The 18,144-nt window shown below is 38.0% G+C and overlaps 1 protein-coding gene across 1 annotated transcript; it reads right to left on the bottom strand.

Annotated features, from left to right (window-relative positions):
- Positions 1–503: 503 nt before the first annotated feature.
- LOC131195072 (supwaprin-a-like) lies at positions 504–16,430 on the bottom strand. The gene is made up of 4 exons (XM_058176698.1): positions 16,376–16,430; positions 5,161–5,271; positions 3,681–3,824; positions 504–1,289 (listed from the first exon to the last, which is right to left on the bottom strand). Exons 1-4 carry the CDS (start codon positions 16,428–16,430, stop codon positions 1,285–1,287), a joined length of 315 nt encoding a protein of 104 aa, XP_058032681.1. The 3' UTR covers positions 504–1,284.
- Between the last annotated feature and the right edge of the window lie 1,714 nt (positions 16,431–18,144).

Raw genomic sequence — 18,144 nt, 5'->3', positions numbered from 1 at the left:
TTTATAGACATGAACTCTAACAGTTGTGTGACTCTAACTTCTTTTAAATGTCACATTTGTTGATGCAATAAACTTCATATGCCTGAATATATGCATGTGTATTAGAGTCATCCTTCATTTACATCTCATTCCAAACTATCTCTGTCAGTTGGCAGCACTGACAATGCCAGTTTAGCTTCTTTTTCTCTGGGAGTGTTTGAACTGGGAACTTTTCCCATGTCATAATTTATGGCAGCTCGTCAGAATTCTGGGAGTTGAAGTCCACACAATTTAAAGTTGCCAAGTTTGAAAAACACTGCTTTGCATGCACATACACTAGTCGGTAATCATTTTATTTCTAGTAGAGAATTGGTTAAAGAGAACTTTATTGGTCAATAACTCCATCTTGATAGACCCAGAAGTTTGGGATAAAAAGCAAAAGAATATTTTGGACAGTTATTGATCATTGTGTATCTATAAATCATGGAGGTCACCTAGGCTGATTCTAATGAATCTAAATGAAGTGATCCCTGCAAAGACCCATTAGCTTCTTTAACATATACAGCCCAGATCAGTTTAGGACAAGTTGATCTGAGCATTTATCTCTCTATTGACATGCTTGTTACCTTGGTCACCAAGGAAGAACATAGAGCCATGGCCAGGTTATTAGATCTTTTCCATTATTATCACTGCCTTCTGTAATGTTTTTCCACTCTTAAGATAAAACCCCCTTTTTCTGGCACTTTTGACTACTGTAATAGATGAATCTCCTTGTTGTAACTTTCCAGTGATATTTAATGCTGTTTTAATATTTTAAAAAATATACAAGATGCTTTTATTGGTAATTTTTCATACTGTTGTTTTATTTTGCCTCGTATTTTAAATTCTTGTGGTTTGTAATGGATATGGGTCAATGAATATATTCATGGTGGATGTGTGCGCGTGCATAGATGTTTATTTCATTTCTATCTCACTGTTCCTCTGGTAGTTCAAAGGTAGTTCAAATATATATAGGGGTATGCAAGTGCATGTGTGTGTATACATACATACATGTACATTATCATTTCTTTCTTTGCAACAGCCTTTTGAAGTAGATTAGCCTGTTAGCATTAAGTAAACATCACTAGTCCACCACTTTAAGCACTACAACATGTTGGCTGTCTTTTGAAGATGCCAATCAACAAATCAGGGAAATGGATTTTCCTTCTGCAGATGAGATGGGTGTTTGGCTGTTGACTCTTCACTGCGAGAACGTCCGTGGGTGAAGCACTGTTGATGACAGGTATCCTTTGGAGTAGCAGGTCATTATCCTAAAAGGAAAAAAAACAAGGCATCTGTTGAATTAAAGGCTATCATTATAACTCCAGAAATATAGGTTGGAAACTAGTCTAAATTGATAGGGTGGGTTATGCAGTTTGCAAACTCTGTCTGAAAGGTATGGTTTTATTTCTAATCTGTAACATTCAATAGCAAAAATTGTCCACAGGGAGGAGTGTCAGGTTGCCTCTTTTAAAACGTGTAAATTTATGGGACTTAGGAGATATAACTTTTCGGTGGTTGCCCCTGCTCTTCCCCCAAGCATTAGGGGCCATTTGAGTGAGAATTCCCTTTATTTGTTGGTTGCCATTTTATGCTTTACATTTTGTATTTATTGTATGGTGAATTTTTTCTTTTTTCTTTATAGTTTGTTTTTTATACTGTACACTACCCAGAATCCCATTGTTTAAGCTGGGTGGCCTTACAAATCTTGAAAATAAGTAAATAAGTAAGTAAGTAAGTAAGTAAGTAAGTAAGTAAGTAAGTATTCCATCCAAATACCAAGCAGTTCATTGCTTCTTATCCTTTTTGAATTTATCCAAGCTCCACTAGATGCATGCACCTCTTGAACATAACAAAGGTATTACACAAACTCAAAGGAAACAAAACTGTACAAGGTTGTGAGTCTACTACTGAAAAGACCCACTCCACATAGCCACTTACCATGGTTCCATAAGTTTTCTAGTGAATCCAATGCTCAGATAAGATTGTATTATTGATTTTAGCAGTCCCAGTACATAAAAAATGGATTATTCCTGTAACATCTTACAGTTCTGTAAGCTGTAACCCGAGAAGCTAGAAAACCGCAAAAGCATAAATGAAATTTTTAAATAATAACTCATTTGGGTTCATAGCTGGATTATGCTTATTGCAAAAGCATCTGGAATATATTGCAACATAATAGCAATAGCACTTAGATTTATGTACTGCTCCATAGTGCTTTACAACACTCTCTGAGCAGTTTACAATGTCAGCATATTGACCCCAACAATTTGGGTCACTGTTTTACCGACCTCAGAAGGGTGGAAGGCTGAGTCAAACTCAAGCCCCCTCAGGATCAAAATCCAGATGGTGGACAGAGTTAGCCTGCAATATTACATTCTAATCACTGCACCACCAGTGTTCCTAATATACAAGATCAATGAACTATAATGAATTGCCCTGTAAGGAAAAGCTAAGACGAAGTCAGGTTAATACTGGGATACTTCTTTTTGTATTTAGTTGGTAGTAGCCAAGCTGACATTAGCCTTAAATATGTGTCCTTCCCTGAATGTAAGAATTAATTATACATCTTTAGGTGTAGTAACATTTGAAATCATATCACTCTAAAACATGATTGGCCCAACCTTCAAATTCATTCAAAGGAACAATTCAAATGGCTCATTATTACCAAAAAAGCTTTGGGACCACATTTTTTTTCTATCAGATATATTGTCCATGTTAAATTTCATAGTCCTGACTCTTATACTAATGTTTTAGGGCTCTAAGATTTTACTGCACTTATTTAATACTCAATTTTAAATGTAAGCAATCTCATGGCCCCTTATCAAAATGAAAAGACAGGTTGTAAATACTTTAAAATGTATTTCTTAATTAGAAATATATCGATGGCTTCGTTTTTGCAGCATTGCATCTTAATCAATAACCGTGACTCTGCTGATCAAGATTATAACAATAATATGAATGTGAATTACTCATTTGTCAATACAGTCATAAGGCAAAGATTAACACGTACTCCCAAACTTCCTTGAGTGATTATGTGCATACCGGCTATTTAGGCTCATGGAATTAATGCAGAATTCACAAGAAGCATTACTGGATCTAGGTAAAGAAAAAGCCACACAAATCAGAATGCCTGATAGGCCATAAACTATGATGCCCATGACAGACTTTAGAACTATGATGTTCAAACAGCATGTCTTGTTGTCATTGTGTAAAGCTTAGGGGTGGTATTCACCTATCGTATTCACTTATGGTAACAGTACGTTACCGGTTTGCAAATGTGACCTCCGTGCATGCACAGGGCCTTCTGCACATGCACAGATAGTCAAAAATGATGATGTCCGGGAGGGGGGGCAGCCTCCCGCAGCTACAGCTACCGGTTTTCCCAAACCGGATGGTACCGGCTGAATACCACAACTGGTAAAGCTAATAAAAAGGACTCTTCTCTACCAATAGTTATACAGCATTGTATACCATTATGTCTCTTCTACTCCAGTCAGAATTGTTTGTGCATTTTGGAGCTGCACTACTATCTATTTTCAGGCTTATTTTTCTTTGTAGGAATAATGTATGTCTTTCATGTATAGGTCAATCCTAGAATCATTGGCAAAATTTTGTCTGTCCCATATTTTATAATACCATAATCTCAGTGCATACTATACCATATACTGGTGGAAGACATTCCCTCCCACATATCCCTTCACAACACTTCAGGTTGCCACTGCATTGGAAGTCATAATCACAGTCATTGGGTGGATTGAGCATCCGACATTTTTCACGAATAAATGGACAGAATCCTGGTTTCTCTACAATACAGTACAGGGGGAAAAAAGATGTAATATTGAAGACAAGCTTACATGTTATTGCTTCTCGAAGTTACATTGAGTGCTAAAACCTGTGCCAGAAGTATTCCATCTTGAAGCTTTCCTCACATAAACCACAAACCCTCAATCTGAAGGGCAAATTATTTTGGGCTCTAATTGGAGTCCCAAAAAACCTCATCAGTGGAACATACATTCATGTTGAATGCCAATTTCATAATGAAGATAATGTTATTTTGTACGCTAAATTATAATTCCCAGACTATCAGACTGGGCCATTCTAGCACTTCCGTTGTTTTGTTCCTCCCTAAAACCTAAACTGGAGAAAAGTTAATCCTTGTCAAGCCTCCCCAGAGTGTGGTTACAGAATAGAAACTATGCTACTTTATTTTTATTTTTTTTAATTACCTTGAACTCAGAATAATTAAACTTCTAATAACATACTCCACCCATCCACTGCTGTTCCCTAATCCATCAAATTATACTAAATAAAGGGAATTTAATTCCTGTCAAATTGCGGGTCACAGCGGGCATGAGGTGGCACATTTTGGCAGTGGAATTCAGGAGTTTCTGGTGGTTAAATGCATTTTTTCAGCATATAAAAACCTTAATTCAACTATTTTGAAATGTTTGAAATTTCAAACATATTTGAAATGCCTCAAAATACAAAATTAGTGTCAGCGTTCCAGAAAAAACCCTCCACTCCAAGTAAAAACTCCAAAGCAAGCATTTTTCAAAGTTTTATTTACTAGAATAGGTAAACTGGCACATCTGGGAAAACCCGAATCTGAGAGGTCCGGGTTTTCCCTCAGTAAATCAAAACTGCCAAACCATCCCCTGACTCCGCAGTTGATCACATGCTTCAATTGCCAACCATCCCATCTCAAGACAGTACTCCGACCACTCCTTCTCCAGATGCAGGATCGGCCTGACCTTGATCGACAGGAAGAATGCTTATGTCTAAAGACAACCCCTCTACTAAATCCCCCTCCTACTTTCCCACACATGGGAAAGTGGCAGCATGGAAGCTTCTGGCCTAATATGGCTTCCAAAGCTGACAAGTCTGAGACATATGGGCTTATCAACTGGTGTGAATCTGAAGCCACAAAAGGGATGCTAGCAGGCCACATTTTGTAGTAATCTTCTTGCTTCTATCTTCCAAAACACATCACCATGATTCCAGACCTTAGCATAATGGATTGATATTTTTCCTCTATAGGCCATCTACTGTTTTACATAAGCTATATATTGACTACTCACCATATTAGAATAAAATGTCTACATCTTTAATTGAAACAAACACAATACTCACAATACTTACCTATGAAAATCCTTGTTCCAGATGCAGATGATATATCTGACCAAAGGACAAGAAAGCCTATAAGAAGGAAGATACCAAATGTCTTCATGGTACTGTACCAGATGTTGATGCCTAAAACAGAGATAGGCTGTTATTTATATTGGTAGGACTGGATCAGGTGATCATGATTGTCTTCTCCCATTTAAGTAATAATTAGCTTTTCACATCCTCATAGCTAGCCAGTGCATCTTGCACATTTAATTCCATTGTTCAGCATTATCCATGTATGCCTTTTTTCTACCACCATGGATAATGGAATAAATGGAGGATAAACCGTAGGTTTCCCAACTAGCTTTGGATCAGATTTGTGACTATTGTCATTTCCCAGATTTCATAGGCAATATAACCAGCAGCAAAAAAATGATCCAAGACAAATATAGGTTTTCAGTTATTTAGATATTCTGGTCAAAATAGAGGTGTACCATATGAACATATAAAGGGAAGAAAGATTATAACATAAACTTTTCTTTAATTCATTGCCAATTTGGAAAAAAACAGAACTATAATTATCATTTTATTTTGGTGAAAAAAGCAGATACACAGAAGAAAACTATTTCTGGGTTTCTGAAAATGACACAGAACATATGTGGAACAACAGGAATACATAGAATATTTTGCGGAAGACAAACAGGATGTGGTAAAGAGGCACTGGAGAATGACAACTATCACTTGGTATCCCAATCTTGAACTTCATACCGCAGGAAAAGGAGGAGGGAAATTCCTGGAGGAAGTAGTAAAAAAATCTGGCAGGAGTTTACCAGAATAACAGAGCCTTAATACTCAGCAATGTAAGATGAACCATTCATACAATCATACAATAGAATCAACAAGTTGAATTTCCTGTGGTTTCTTTAGGATGCAGCAGATTATGAGAAGATTGATGCCTGACTGATTCTTATGCACAGCAGCATAAGACATAGTCATAACAAGTTGTGAAGCCCAAATATGAACTAGAGGGGATTGTTGCTGATTTAATTGTTGATTGGGAGCCTTCCAGAGTTGGCTGAAAGATGGGCAGCTATATAATTGACAAATGAAGGCAAATATTATCCCAGGATAATGTTGCAGGGACCAGATGTTTAGTATTTCAAACTTTCAGATTCATGCTGAAGCCCTCCGCAGCAAACTTCTCTCTCTCCAGAATGTGCTATATAAATGATTTAAATAAATACTGTGTTTCCCCAAAAATAAGACCCTATCTTATATTTTTTTGAACCTCAAAATAAGCGCTTGGAGCAAGGGCTCTTCTTGCCATCTTACCTGATTTCTAGCTTTGTCTCCCTAACTTTAACCAGACCAGCTGTGCATGCGTTTAAATATTTTTGGGAAGAGCTTATTTTTTGGGGGGGGGAAATTATTTTTGGGAGGTCTTCTTTTTGGGGAAACACAGTAATAATAAATAAATTTTAAGTGCTGAACTTTAGAATTTGGGAAATATGCCTATTTTGGAAGAGCCAGCCTTTCTCAGGTTTATAGTGTGACAGCAATTCTAATATTAATATTGGAATTCCTGGCCCCAGGGGCTTGTCATCATTAAGAATCCTGAGAGTGAGATTCCTTAGTGCTGGCCCCACTTCTTTGGAAAAACCTACCCAGAGATAAGGGGAGTTCCATTGCTGTTGGTGTTCAGACTGGTTGGGTCTTTTTGGCCCAACCAGCCAGATAGAATGGAAGTGCTCCTGAGAAATTATTGCCTGGTTAGTACCAGATGTTATAATGATGATGACATAATGGTGGTTTTTTGGATTGTGACTATATTATATTTCTTTTCTTTTTTTTTAACCTGATTGTTTTTTAACCAGTTCCCTAATCATCTTTGCTGCTCTTCTCTGCACTCTTTCTAGAGTATCCACATCTTTTTTATATTGTGGCAATCAAAACTAAATGCAGTATTCCAAATGTGGCCTTACCAAGGCATTATAAAGTGGTATTAACACTTCAGTGTTAAGGTCTTGATGGAATGAAATATATTCTTTTTGACAACACTTTCATCTATATCAAGAACCAAAGCTGAACTAGAAAGTGGAAACACTGATCACGAATGCCACTTCTTGGAGCTGTCATATCATCCCTATGTAGAAATAGATTTGCTGATCTGATTACTGATGACTTTTGAAATTCAGTTTAAGTATTCATATTGGTGTGTAAAAGAGTTTATTTAAAAAAAATCTTGGTACCTTTAAGATCTGGACTTCAACTCCCAAGATTACATAACAGATTGAACTGAGTGTTGTCTGTTATTGTAACTTGGGAGTGGGCACAAATGTTATCTATTTACCTATTCCTTGCAATGTTTCAGACTTTTTTTTTTAAAAAAATGTTGCTGATGTATATAAGGTTTAATGCTTATAGTTTCAAAGGCCAGCTAAAGCTATTTGAGAGTAAATGGTGCATCTCTTTGCACAAAAATTAAAAAAAAAAACATTTGCACATATTTTCTTTTTTTCTTTTTTTTGGAAATGGTATGTAAGAATCACCTTGGGAGACAGACGAGAGAGTCACAGATTAGAAAAGTGTCAAACCTGCAGCCAGTATGGAAGTGTGGCAAATTATCTCAGAGAGGACTCACCTTAGTTTCCTGAACTCTAAAGGCGAAGGGAGGAAGCGATGTATTTTCACACTTGCAAGATTCTGTTAATGTAACTTTAATGCAATAAAGTTAGGCCTAGTAAATCTGTGTCTGGAGTATTTTGCAAAAGCTGGCAGTTTTGTATTATTCTCTTCTTCATGGAAAAAACAATTCCAGCAAATTAAAGCACCCGCAGATTGAGAACATCTGACATAACTTTTGGTTTTCCAGTTCTGGAAGATCAGTGTCGATATTTGGTGGGCAACATCTTTCTTATCCTTAATGCAGTTACTGAACAAATGGGACATACAAGTCTTCTCTTTCTTTCCCTTTCTCAAATGGAAGCGACAATGGAAAAGGACAGTCTTTCTTTCTCAGCAAATGACCAAGAGCCAAGCTAAGCAGAATGCTTGTTAGCTGTCTTATATTATTATGATGTTTAGTTTCACAAATAGAAAGCGTGATTTTGCATGTCATATCATGACTGTAGTGGGCTGGACAAGGCCTTTGAATTGTGGTGTCACCACAGCTCCAGCTAGAACACCTCTAGGGGAATTCACAACATGCAAGCAAATAGTAGCCATTCTATTTAAAATAATTTTTGCATTATTATTAAATCATGCTTGTGATGGGATGGAGTAATAATGTATGAAAACATCTCCCAAAGATTGTTACATTTTCTAGAACTATTACAAGGTGAATGCTTGTTTCCAAGACCAGCTATAGCTGAACTTATCTTTTACTCATTTAGTATCGTCTAATTTTTAATACAATAATACATGGTGTTCTATAAGCACTGAGACACCACCTAGAATGGCCAAACATATGCCATTATGCTCAAGCCCAATGTCACTGTAATCCAATGGAAAATAATTCCATTGAGTTTTTCCATTCTTTCCATCACCCAATGAGCTTAAAACAGGGTGAAGAAGTGCTGAGAATGCTGTAGAATAAGATTAAATGTGATCGTTTTAACACCTCCTTGAAGATGTTTCATGAAATAACCCAATCTCCCTATTTCTAAAGCAAAGCTAAGATGCTGATTGTTTTGCTTTACACCAGTATTTTTCAGACTTTGCAACTTTAAAACATGTGAACTTCAATTCTCATAAATCTCAAATTCTGGGAGTTAAAGTCCATATGGCTTAAAGTAGCCAGGTTTGAGAAACACTGCTTTAGACTAATTTGATTCTACCTGTGCAATTTTCTTTGACACACACAATAATTTATCTAACTCCAAAGGAGATTTCAAGTTGATTTGAAGCACCTGGTCAAGGAAAATCACATTGCTTCTTAACCTCAGTAAAATACGTTTTGTTCACAGAAGAATATACTTCATCAAGTGAGTCAAAATTGTTGTATGTAGGCTTGTGAAAATATATGATCCATTATCAACCCTGCATGATGGAAAGAATGAAATATTCTTTTCAGGGCTGAAGGAGTAGGGGTCACAACTTTTGGAATTAATAAAACATTCCTCTGACAAATAAGTAGTCAATCAAGTTTATTTTTTTTAATATACCGGTAGCAGAAAATGATTCAGTGCTACTACTTTTATTGTTAAGGGGAGTAGCCTGTCACAAACTTGTCATATGAATCAGTTGCATCACCTTTTCCAGTCTAGAAACTCCCACATGTATTAGAACTTTTGCAAACAACAAAATGGGAAAATCTTGGTTGCATTAAATATTTCCAAAGTATATAAACAAATTTTCCTATACCTGAAGAGGGCAATAGGAGGTGACATGCAGTTTGGAAAATAAGTGTGATTTGAAGAGGAACAGGATTAACTGGGGAAGAACAGATTGAAAGGAGGAGGGAAGTGAATGAGTTACAGTCTTTCCAATCATAGTTCAAACTGAATCAAGGGGTGAAAGCACATATGGTTGCTCTTGAGAATTATCTAAGTCAGCACCAGTGAACCTATGGCATGCGTGCCAGAAGCAGCACATGAAACCATCCCACAAAGAATGTGCGGCTCACTGGCTCCTATTCCACGTTCCTGGGATCACACACGCACTGGTCAGCTGGCCATCGCAAGCATGGGAGCGGCAAAACCCAGAAGAGGGGCCTTCCATTGCACATGTGCAGGCCGGCACCAGAACATCTGGGTTGACATCGTGCGCATGTGTGATGGCCAGCTCTTTGTCAGGCGCGCATCCATACTGGTATCCAGGTGTTTGGGTGCCAGCTCGCGCATGCGCGACGGACCGCCACTCTTCCAGGTATTGGCACACCTGCGTGTGCAAAGGTCAGTGGGGCCACGCATACTTCATGGGATGGTTTCCAGCATGCAAGCCAGTACGCGGTGATGCAATGGTGATGCAAAGATGATGCATCACTTAAATCAGTGATGGATCACTGATCAAAGTTGTAACTTAGATGCTTGGAGTGCAGCTTTCCTTGTCTTTATTAGATCTCTTGGAGACTTTCGATACTATCGATCCTAAATGGTTCTAGGCTGCTATGAAAATTACTATTTGAGGTCACGATATTGTAGGTGTCTTATTTAAAATGTAAGCTTTTTAATTTTAATTTTATTTAAAAGATTAAAATCCAAAATTGAAAAAACCATTTATAAAGACAAAACAAAGCATTAAAAATGTGAATTAAAATGACAAAAAACAAAACTACATATTATCCCCCCAGCTGAACAATGACAGACATACTGCAACAATAATATTATAAAATTCTATATCTATTGAAACTCAATTTGACCTGTCATACATTATACATATGAAGGAAGAATAGTTAACAGGTTAAACAATAGCAATGTTAAACTTCAGGGCTTCTGTTAACAATGTGACATTTTAAAGTATTTTTCAAGCTCTTAATCTTTTCTTCTTGGTGATACCAAAATATGAGACCAAATCATAGTTTAGTGGGATCTATTCTGCCATGGATAGGTTGTCTTCTTAGGGAAAATATTGGAATTAAATTTTGTCTACTAGAGATTACTAAAACACATTCTGTAGATAAATAAAGAACTGAAAATGGAAATTTGAGATGCTAATTTTATTTATGATAAACAATAATTTCCATTACAATGAATCATCTTCCTTTATTTTTCATATTTCATAATGATTATAATAAGTTTTACCCACAGGAAGGAAGGAAGGGAGGGAGGGAGGGAGGGAGGGATGGAGGGAGGGAGAAGGGAAGACAGAAAGAAGGAAAAGTTCTCTGAAATAATCAGGATTAAAAGCAAATACCTTGCTGTTTCCTGCCAGGGCAGGGGGTTGGACTAGAAGACCTCTAAGGTCCCTTCCAACTCTGTTGTTGTTGTTGTTGTTGTTATTATTATTATTAAGGAAGGAAGGAAGGAAAGGAGGAAAGAAAGGAAGAAGGAAAAGTTCTCTGAAATAATCAGGAGTAAAACAGTGTAGCAAATATCTTGCTGTTTTCATCTCTTGATCAAGAAACACTTCTGAGGCTGTTGAAGGGATCATAAGATGCTGTAAAATTGTTCGAGTTTTACACAGAGTTGCCAAACCATTTTCATCAATGGGAAAGCCTGTAAATTGATTACAAATTAAATGTTAAACTTAATAATACAAAAGTAGCTAAGCAAGCATCTATGTTTACCAAACTAGTTCAAGAAGAAACATTTTGCTGGGAGACAACATCAAGGAAGCAGCCAAATGATATAATAAAGAAAGACGTCTGTCAACCTAGGTTGGAGGAACCCTAGTTGTCAATGGATGGCTGAAGAACTTAAAATAAGTGGTAAGGACCAGCTGCTACAGGAAGACTGATGAAGTGCAACAATGCCAGCAAATTAGGTTTGTATGTGTTTCCACGTTTCTGGTAGCTAAGCTGAATCAAAGGAATCAAAGGCAGGTGGAGTAAAAGCAATACCTGTATTCACCCAAGAAAGAAAGAAAGGAAAGATTGGGGAGAAGATTCGGCTACAGGGCTAAAGAGAAGGGAGCATGGAGGATATTTTCTTTTTCATCAAGACTATGATAATATGGAACCCAGAACACCCTTGAGAAGAAAGTACTACCTGAATCCCGGAGCTTCTTATTTTGGGTCCACACAGCGCATTGCACAACAAGAGTAACAACATTTCTTTCTTTTTTCACAACCATAATCTGTCTCGCACTCATTAGCCTGAGGACCAATGCATATACAGAGATCGATTGGACACACCCCTGGCTTCTGTTTAACTCGACCTATTGGTAATGGCAGAGGGGAAACGGGAAAAATATTGTAGAATTATTACATTACATTATATTATTACCGTAATTTACAGTATATATTATTAATTCATCATCAGTCAATTTCGAAAGGCAGTTTCATTTGGAACAGCTTACATCCTGCAACAATACTTCTATCACCATTGCATCAACTTCCATTGACCACTTTAGCTTTTACTTTCCACATCCTCTCCCCTCTTTCTGGCCCTGGTACTTTTCCAGCTTTTCATACTCTTTCTTGATGTTTACTCTATAAGCAACTTAGAGAAGGTTGTAAAGCACTTTGAAGCAGTATATAAGTCTAAGTGCTACTGCTATGTGTGTGTTGGGGGTGGGTGTATATATGTACCTGTAATTAGCAGGAAAAAAAAATCCTCATCATTTTCAACCTTAAAATTATTACCAAAGGAAAATCTCATGATGAAACTCATTTTCTAGGAGACTAATAGCAATAGCAATAGCACTTAGACTTATATACAGCTTTACAGTGTTTTACAGCCCTCTCTTAAGAGGTTTACGGAGTCAGCATATTGCCCCCAATGATCTGGGTCTTCCTTTTACGAACCTTGGAAGGATGGAAGGCTGAGTCAACCTTTAGACTGGTGAGATTTGAACTGCCAGATTGCAGGCAGCTGGCAGTCAGCATACGTAACCTACAGTATTGCATTCAAAACATTGTGCCACCATGGTTAATGAAGAGATGACTTAATTAGCATCTGCATCCCACACTTTCAGAACTACCTCAGAAAGGATTTCAATCTGCTGCTAGACTTACACCTCTTAGAAGGGAAATTCTGAACAATTCTTCCTTCCTAATTGAAGCCAGAACAATTGAAAAAAAGTCATGGAAGACTATTTCAATATATGATAACTATTGCAAGCTTATTATATACACAGAGAAAGATTCAATGCTTGGAGGAATAGTTTGTAAAGTTGATAAGAAGTAACAGGAAATTTCCCCAGAGATATTGCTCAACATATTCTTAGTAGGATTCCTAATTCTACCTTTATTTCAAAGGACAGTTCAATCCACTAATTTTTTCAGGCTTCCAACTGCATATTTCATTTAAACCTTATTAGAATGAATTGTAATTTTCTCCAACCTCAAAGGCCTGCAATATGTTATAGGTTAACAAAAAGTGTCAAAATACTTTTGTGGCGTTGGTTAAGTAATCAATTTCAACTTTAGAGTTCTTTATCATTCTTATTTCTTTTCAAGTGTTACAAAATTAATATAGATTGATTGGAAATGTGCACCTTCAACTTATTGGGAGAAAATGGAGATCATAGTTGAAAAGGTTGCCATCTAGAGATGCAGCTAATATCTCCCTATATATAAAAGATGGCAACCTTTCTTTTCAAATATAATCGCCATTTTCCCTCAATAAGACACACACACACACACACACACACACACACACACACACACACACACACATACATACATACAGCCATACAGTATAAAACTCTGAAGGTCCACAGATTGGTTTAATAATATCAACACTACAGTAAATTGTATGAAGAGCATCTCCAATAAAATTTAAACCTTTGTATTTCTGAAACTGCATTACAGTTTAACATATGTTATCATATTTTCCCTGATAATAATAGTAGTAAAAGCTATATAAATTAATATTCAATCCGCTACATCAAAGAGACAATTTAAAGGTAAAGATGAAGGCATAAAACTCAGTGAGGCTTCGTTCTTTTTCCTCCATCATCTCTCTTCACCAAACAGCTACTTTTAGCTGTTGGGAGGTGGCTCCCAGTTGTGGAGGGGAATCCCATCCAAAGAGCTAGAAGGCCCACAAGGAGAAAGGTGGTGAGCAGCTTCATGCTATCCTTCAGATTCAGCAAATGACTTAGAATGGTCAAAAAACAAAACAAAACAAAACAAACTTATAGAAATGTGTTTAGGGCTACAGTTGCACAGAACTTCTATCAGAGTTTTGCTAAACTGGTTTTTAATGCTTCAATTCTTTCTCCTCCCCCCAAACGTAAGCAATTCTTCTCATTTTTGTTGAGACAGAAGCTAGGGTTGCAACAAGTAGCAGCATTAGTAACTGCAATATTAAGGCAGAGTCCAGTTCATGATAACCCTTCCATGTCTGTAAACTCTGATGTCAAACAAAAAGAGATGTCCTCTTTTTTTGTTCTCGACCTCTGTCTGGCAAGCAGAGTCTTAAAATCAAATATATATTTTTTGAACCTTTTTAATAAAGGGAGTCATTCAAACTTTTGTAAGGTCCGGCGATACGCTTAAGCCAACATTGAGCCAAATAGAAGAATTTAAGCCGAGGCTTGAGAAGAACCAGTGTTTAATTTGATCAAAGTAAAGGCTGGGTAAACTATTCTGAACATATAAAAAAGAGACATGTAAGGAAGGTCATGCCTTAGAGAAAGTATGGCATCCTTTTTATACTCTTAGGAACATCAGCTTGGTCCCTAATTCCGGCCTCCTAATTTAGGTTTGCATATTCCTCATAGTCCTGCAAAAGATAGATGCCTCCCAATTAATCTTAAACTCATCCTTGAGTATTCCTTTGTTCTCCCCCCCCCCCATTTGCCACTAGGCCCCCTGGTGTTTCAGGGAACAGAACTGGATGCCTATCAACATAGATCAAAAGTGTAAATTAGAGCTGAGGTGTGAACTGTGTCCACTATGTGAACCCTGATGATGTATTCAGCTCTAATCCGAGATAGGTGCCAGGCTCCAGATGATACAGGAAAACAAGAATATGATGGATGGGGGATTCAGATTGATAACAGGAGCATATGTTTGACTGATACCAGATACTTTACAGAGGCCTAATACAGCATATGTGTGTTACAGAAAGTGTCAGCTTTGGAAGCCATATAGGCCGAAGGCTTCGGCGCTGCCACTTTCCAATGTGTGAGAAAGTAGGGGTGGGTGTTGGTTGAAGGGGTTATTAGACATAATAACATTCTTCCTGCCGGTCAAGGTCAGGCTGAGCCTACATCTGGAGAAGGAGTGGCTGGAGTGATGTCTCGAGATGGGATAGTTGGAGATTGGAGCATGTGATCGGCAGAGGGGTCAAGAGGGTGGGGATTTTGGAGTTTGCCTTACTGAGGAAAAAACCCGGATCCCCAGATTCGGTTTTCATCCAACTGTGCCAGTTTACCTATGCTAGTAAAAGAACTTTGAAAGATGTTTGCTTTGGAGTCTTTTCTACAGGAGGGGGTTTTCTGGAATGCTGACAGAAAGTTAGTTACAGGAAATACAAATACAAAGGCATAATATAGTATATATGTGTTACAGGAAACAAATGTTTACAGAATAATAAGTTTCTACTAATTCTAGTACTCCAGTATATTATATTCTATTATTATTTATTATATCATTATTATTTCCCTTCACTTTCATATATGGTGGTCTTATAACAGTGGCAGGATCCATTTTTTTTACTACTGGTTCTGTGAGCGTGGCTTTGTGGGCATGGCATGGCTTGGTGGGCGTGGCTTGGTGGGCGTGGCAGGGGAAGGATACTGTAAAATCTCCATTCCCACCCCACTCCAGGAGGAATCCCCATTTCTTCCTGAACAGCTGGGAGTTGGAAGGCAGAGAATAGATGGGGGCGGGGCTAGTCAGAGGTGGTATTTACCGGTTCTCTGAACTACTCAAAATTTCAGCTATCGGTTCTCCAGAACTGGTCAGAACCTGCTGAATACCACCTCTCTCGTGTAAAATGTCTGCTTCTTTCATTTTCTCATCTCTCAATAAAATTAAGAGCCAAGGTTTATGTAATTTATTTCCTAATTCCAGCAGTTTGCTTTAATCTGTGCCCTTCAATTCTATGACCACGGTAATCTGTAGATCACATCATATGTTCCTAGGGTAAAATTTGAAAAGCACACCATAGTATGATTGCTAACAATTTTTCTTTCTTTTCATAATAAGTTTGCAATTGTAAATGAGCACAGAAGGTTTTCCTACTCATTGTTCCATTGCTGCAAATGAAAATGTCTGCTACTACGTCACAGAATGTTTGGAAAATGTTTGAGTTTATAATCTGTCAGTGGCATATGTGACCTGGCCTGGCTCTGTTCAGCTGGAATGAGCCCACCTTTAGAGTGAAGAAAAGACGGAAAACCAGGTGTCCTTTGTCATTGAAGTCCAGCGGTGCTGTTACAGAGCCTGGTGAATTGCACAGGCTAGGAATGGTAGGGGGAGATTTTTAGTCTGCAGTCCCACTGGTATAGCGAGGTATGTAGGTTAATGGAGTTCAGCACAGGTGTCGTGATGATAGTGACATCCTCCTGTGCATGTGTGCCTGCTGGGCTGGTGTGGGCCTGGCCTGTGTGCATGTGCGCTCACTGCCTTCGGTATGCACGTGCACATGCTGGGATTGGGTGGCTCTGGCCAAAGTGATGCGGGCCAGCCCCTTACCGTTTCCAGGATAGCCGCAAGGTCTGGATCCAATCACATCATGGGCCAAATTCATCCTACGGGCCTTGAGTTTAACACCCCTGGTCTACATTGTCCAGTTTTGGGTGTTATTATGGAAGTTTTTTTACAAGGGTAGCCATTCAAACTTTTGTGCATTGTGACCAGTGGTGAAATCTGAACTGGTTTGCTACCGGTTTGCTGGCTGTGCATGTGCAGTGTGCACCAAAAACACGCTGTGTGCGCACATGCACAGTACGCACCAAAAGGAGGCTTGGGAAGGTAAGTAGAACAGTGAGGGGGAGAATCAGCTGTGGCACGCGAGCCTGGGAACCTTTTAAAAACTTTTTAAAAGCATTTTTTACTACCGGTTCTCTGGAACTGGTAGTAAAAAAATGCTTTAAAAAGGTTAAAAAAAGAGGTTCCGACGATTATAGTTGTGGCGCGCGATCGTCAGAACCTTTTTTTAAACTTTTTTAAAGCATTTTTAATGCTTTAATCTTTAATCTTAAAGCATTTTTAATCTGAGGAGCTAATTTTATTAATGATAGAGAAACAACAATTTCCATTACAATGAATAATCTTTCTTCATTTTTCATATTATTTCATTATTATAATAATGAATTATTTTTCATATTATTTCATTATTATAATAATAACCACCTCTAACATAATACCGTGAAACTCTTCCATTGGGGCCCCAAGCCAACTGGCAGAGTCAATATTCTGACTCTTATAGAAGGTTAGGAGGGTGGAGGCAGATCTTACCCTGGGAGGCAAGATGCTCCCACGGGCTGGTGTCATGGCAGAGAAGGGTCTTCTTCGGGATCCAACCAGCTGGAATTCCTTGACCCACAGGATCCACAACATGCCTCCTCTGCTGGCATGAGTCCATCGGGCTTGTCCCTTTCGGGTGAGATGATTCCTCACGTAACTGGGACCCCTTCCATTCAGTGCTTTGTCGTAATAACTCGCACAGAGAATTGCATTAGGTTGGTATATGAAGAGTGCCTTTAGTACTTGGAAAAGGAGTTAAAAGCTTTTGTTGAATTTCCCATTTTTTTAGTCCATGTTTTTGGACACAAGAGGGGCATTTTGTTTCATACACTGTTACCATGCCTTCTGTAACTGAAGGAAATGTATGGTTATTTGCCGCTATGGCAAAATTAAAATATTTCTGAAAAAGCAGAATGATCACATCTTTGAAGATTTTTTGCATGTACAGGGCATGGTGCTCTTACTTCAAGATGCAAATTGTTTCTCTGGGTTGCAAAAAATCTTTGGATTCTTCTTCTGTATTCTTGGACACAATGCTAATTTGAAGGACTTTTGTCTTTAATCAGTGCTTGGTGGATAAAAGAAACTGGCTACCCTTGAATCTGCCAAAGAAATAACCATGAGGAATGTTACCGAAAGATGCCAACTGGCCAAGACCTCATTGTACCTTCAGCAAGGGAGATGATGTTGCTGAACCAGATAACTAGGATGGTGGAATCCTGCATGTGCCGGATGATCCTTGAAACATTGGCCACATGTATATAATCTCCAGTGAGCAGGATGCCCCCTCCCCATCTTTTAACACTATTTATTACTTATTATTGTTCTCATTTTTGTTTCATTCTAATACAGTATGTACCAGTTGTTGTAATGTTTTTAAGCCTGACCAGGGTCATCTATGATGAGATCCACTGCACATACAGTAAATTTAACAGAAAGATAGACACATAGATAGATAGATAGATAGATAGATAGATAGATAGATAGATAGATAG

This window comes from Ahaetulla prasina, chromosome 3 (assembly GCF_028640845.1).
Source record: "Ahaetulla prasina isolate Xishuangbanna chromosome 3, ASM2864084v1, whole genome shotgun sequence".
NCBI lineage: Eukaryota > Metazoa > Chordata > Lepidosauria > Squamata > Colubridae > Ahaetulla > Ahaetulla prasina.
Note: the sequence above shows the minus strand (reverse complement) of the source record. Positions and strands in the feature narration are given on the sequence as shown.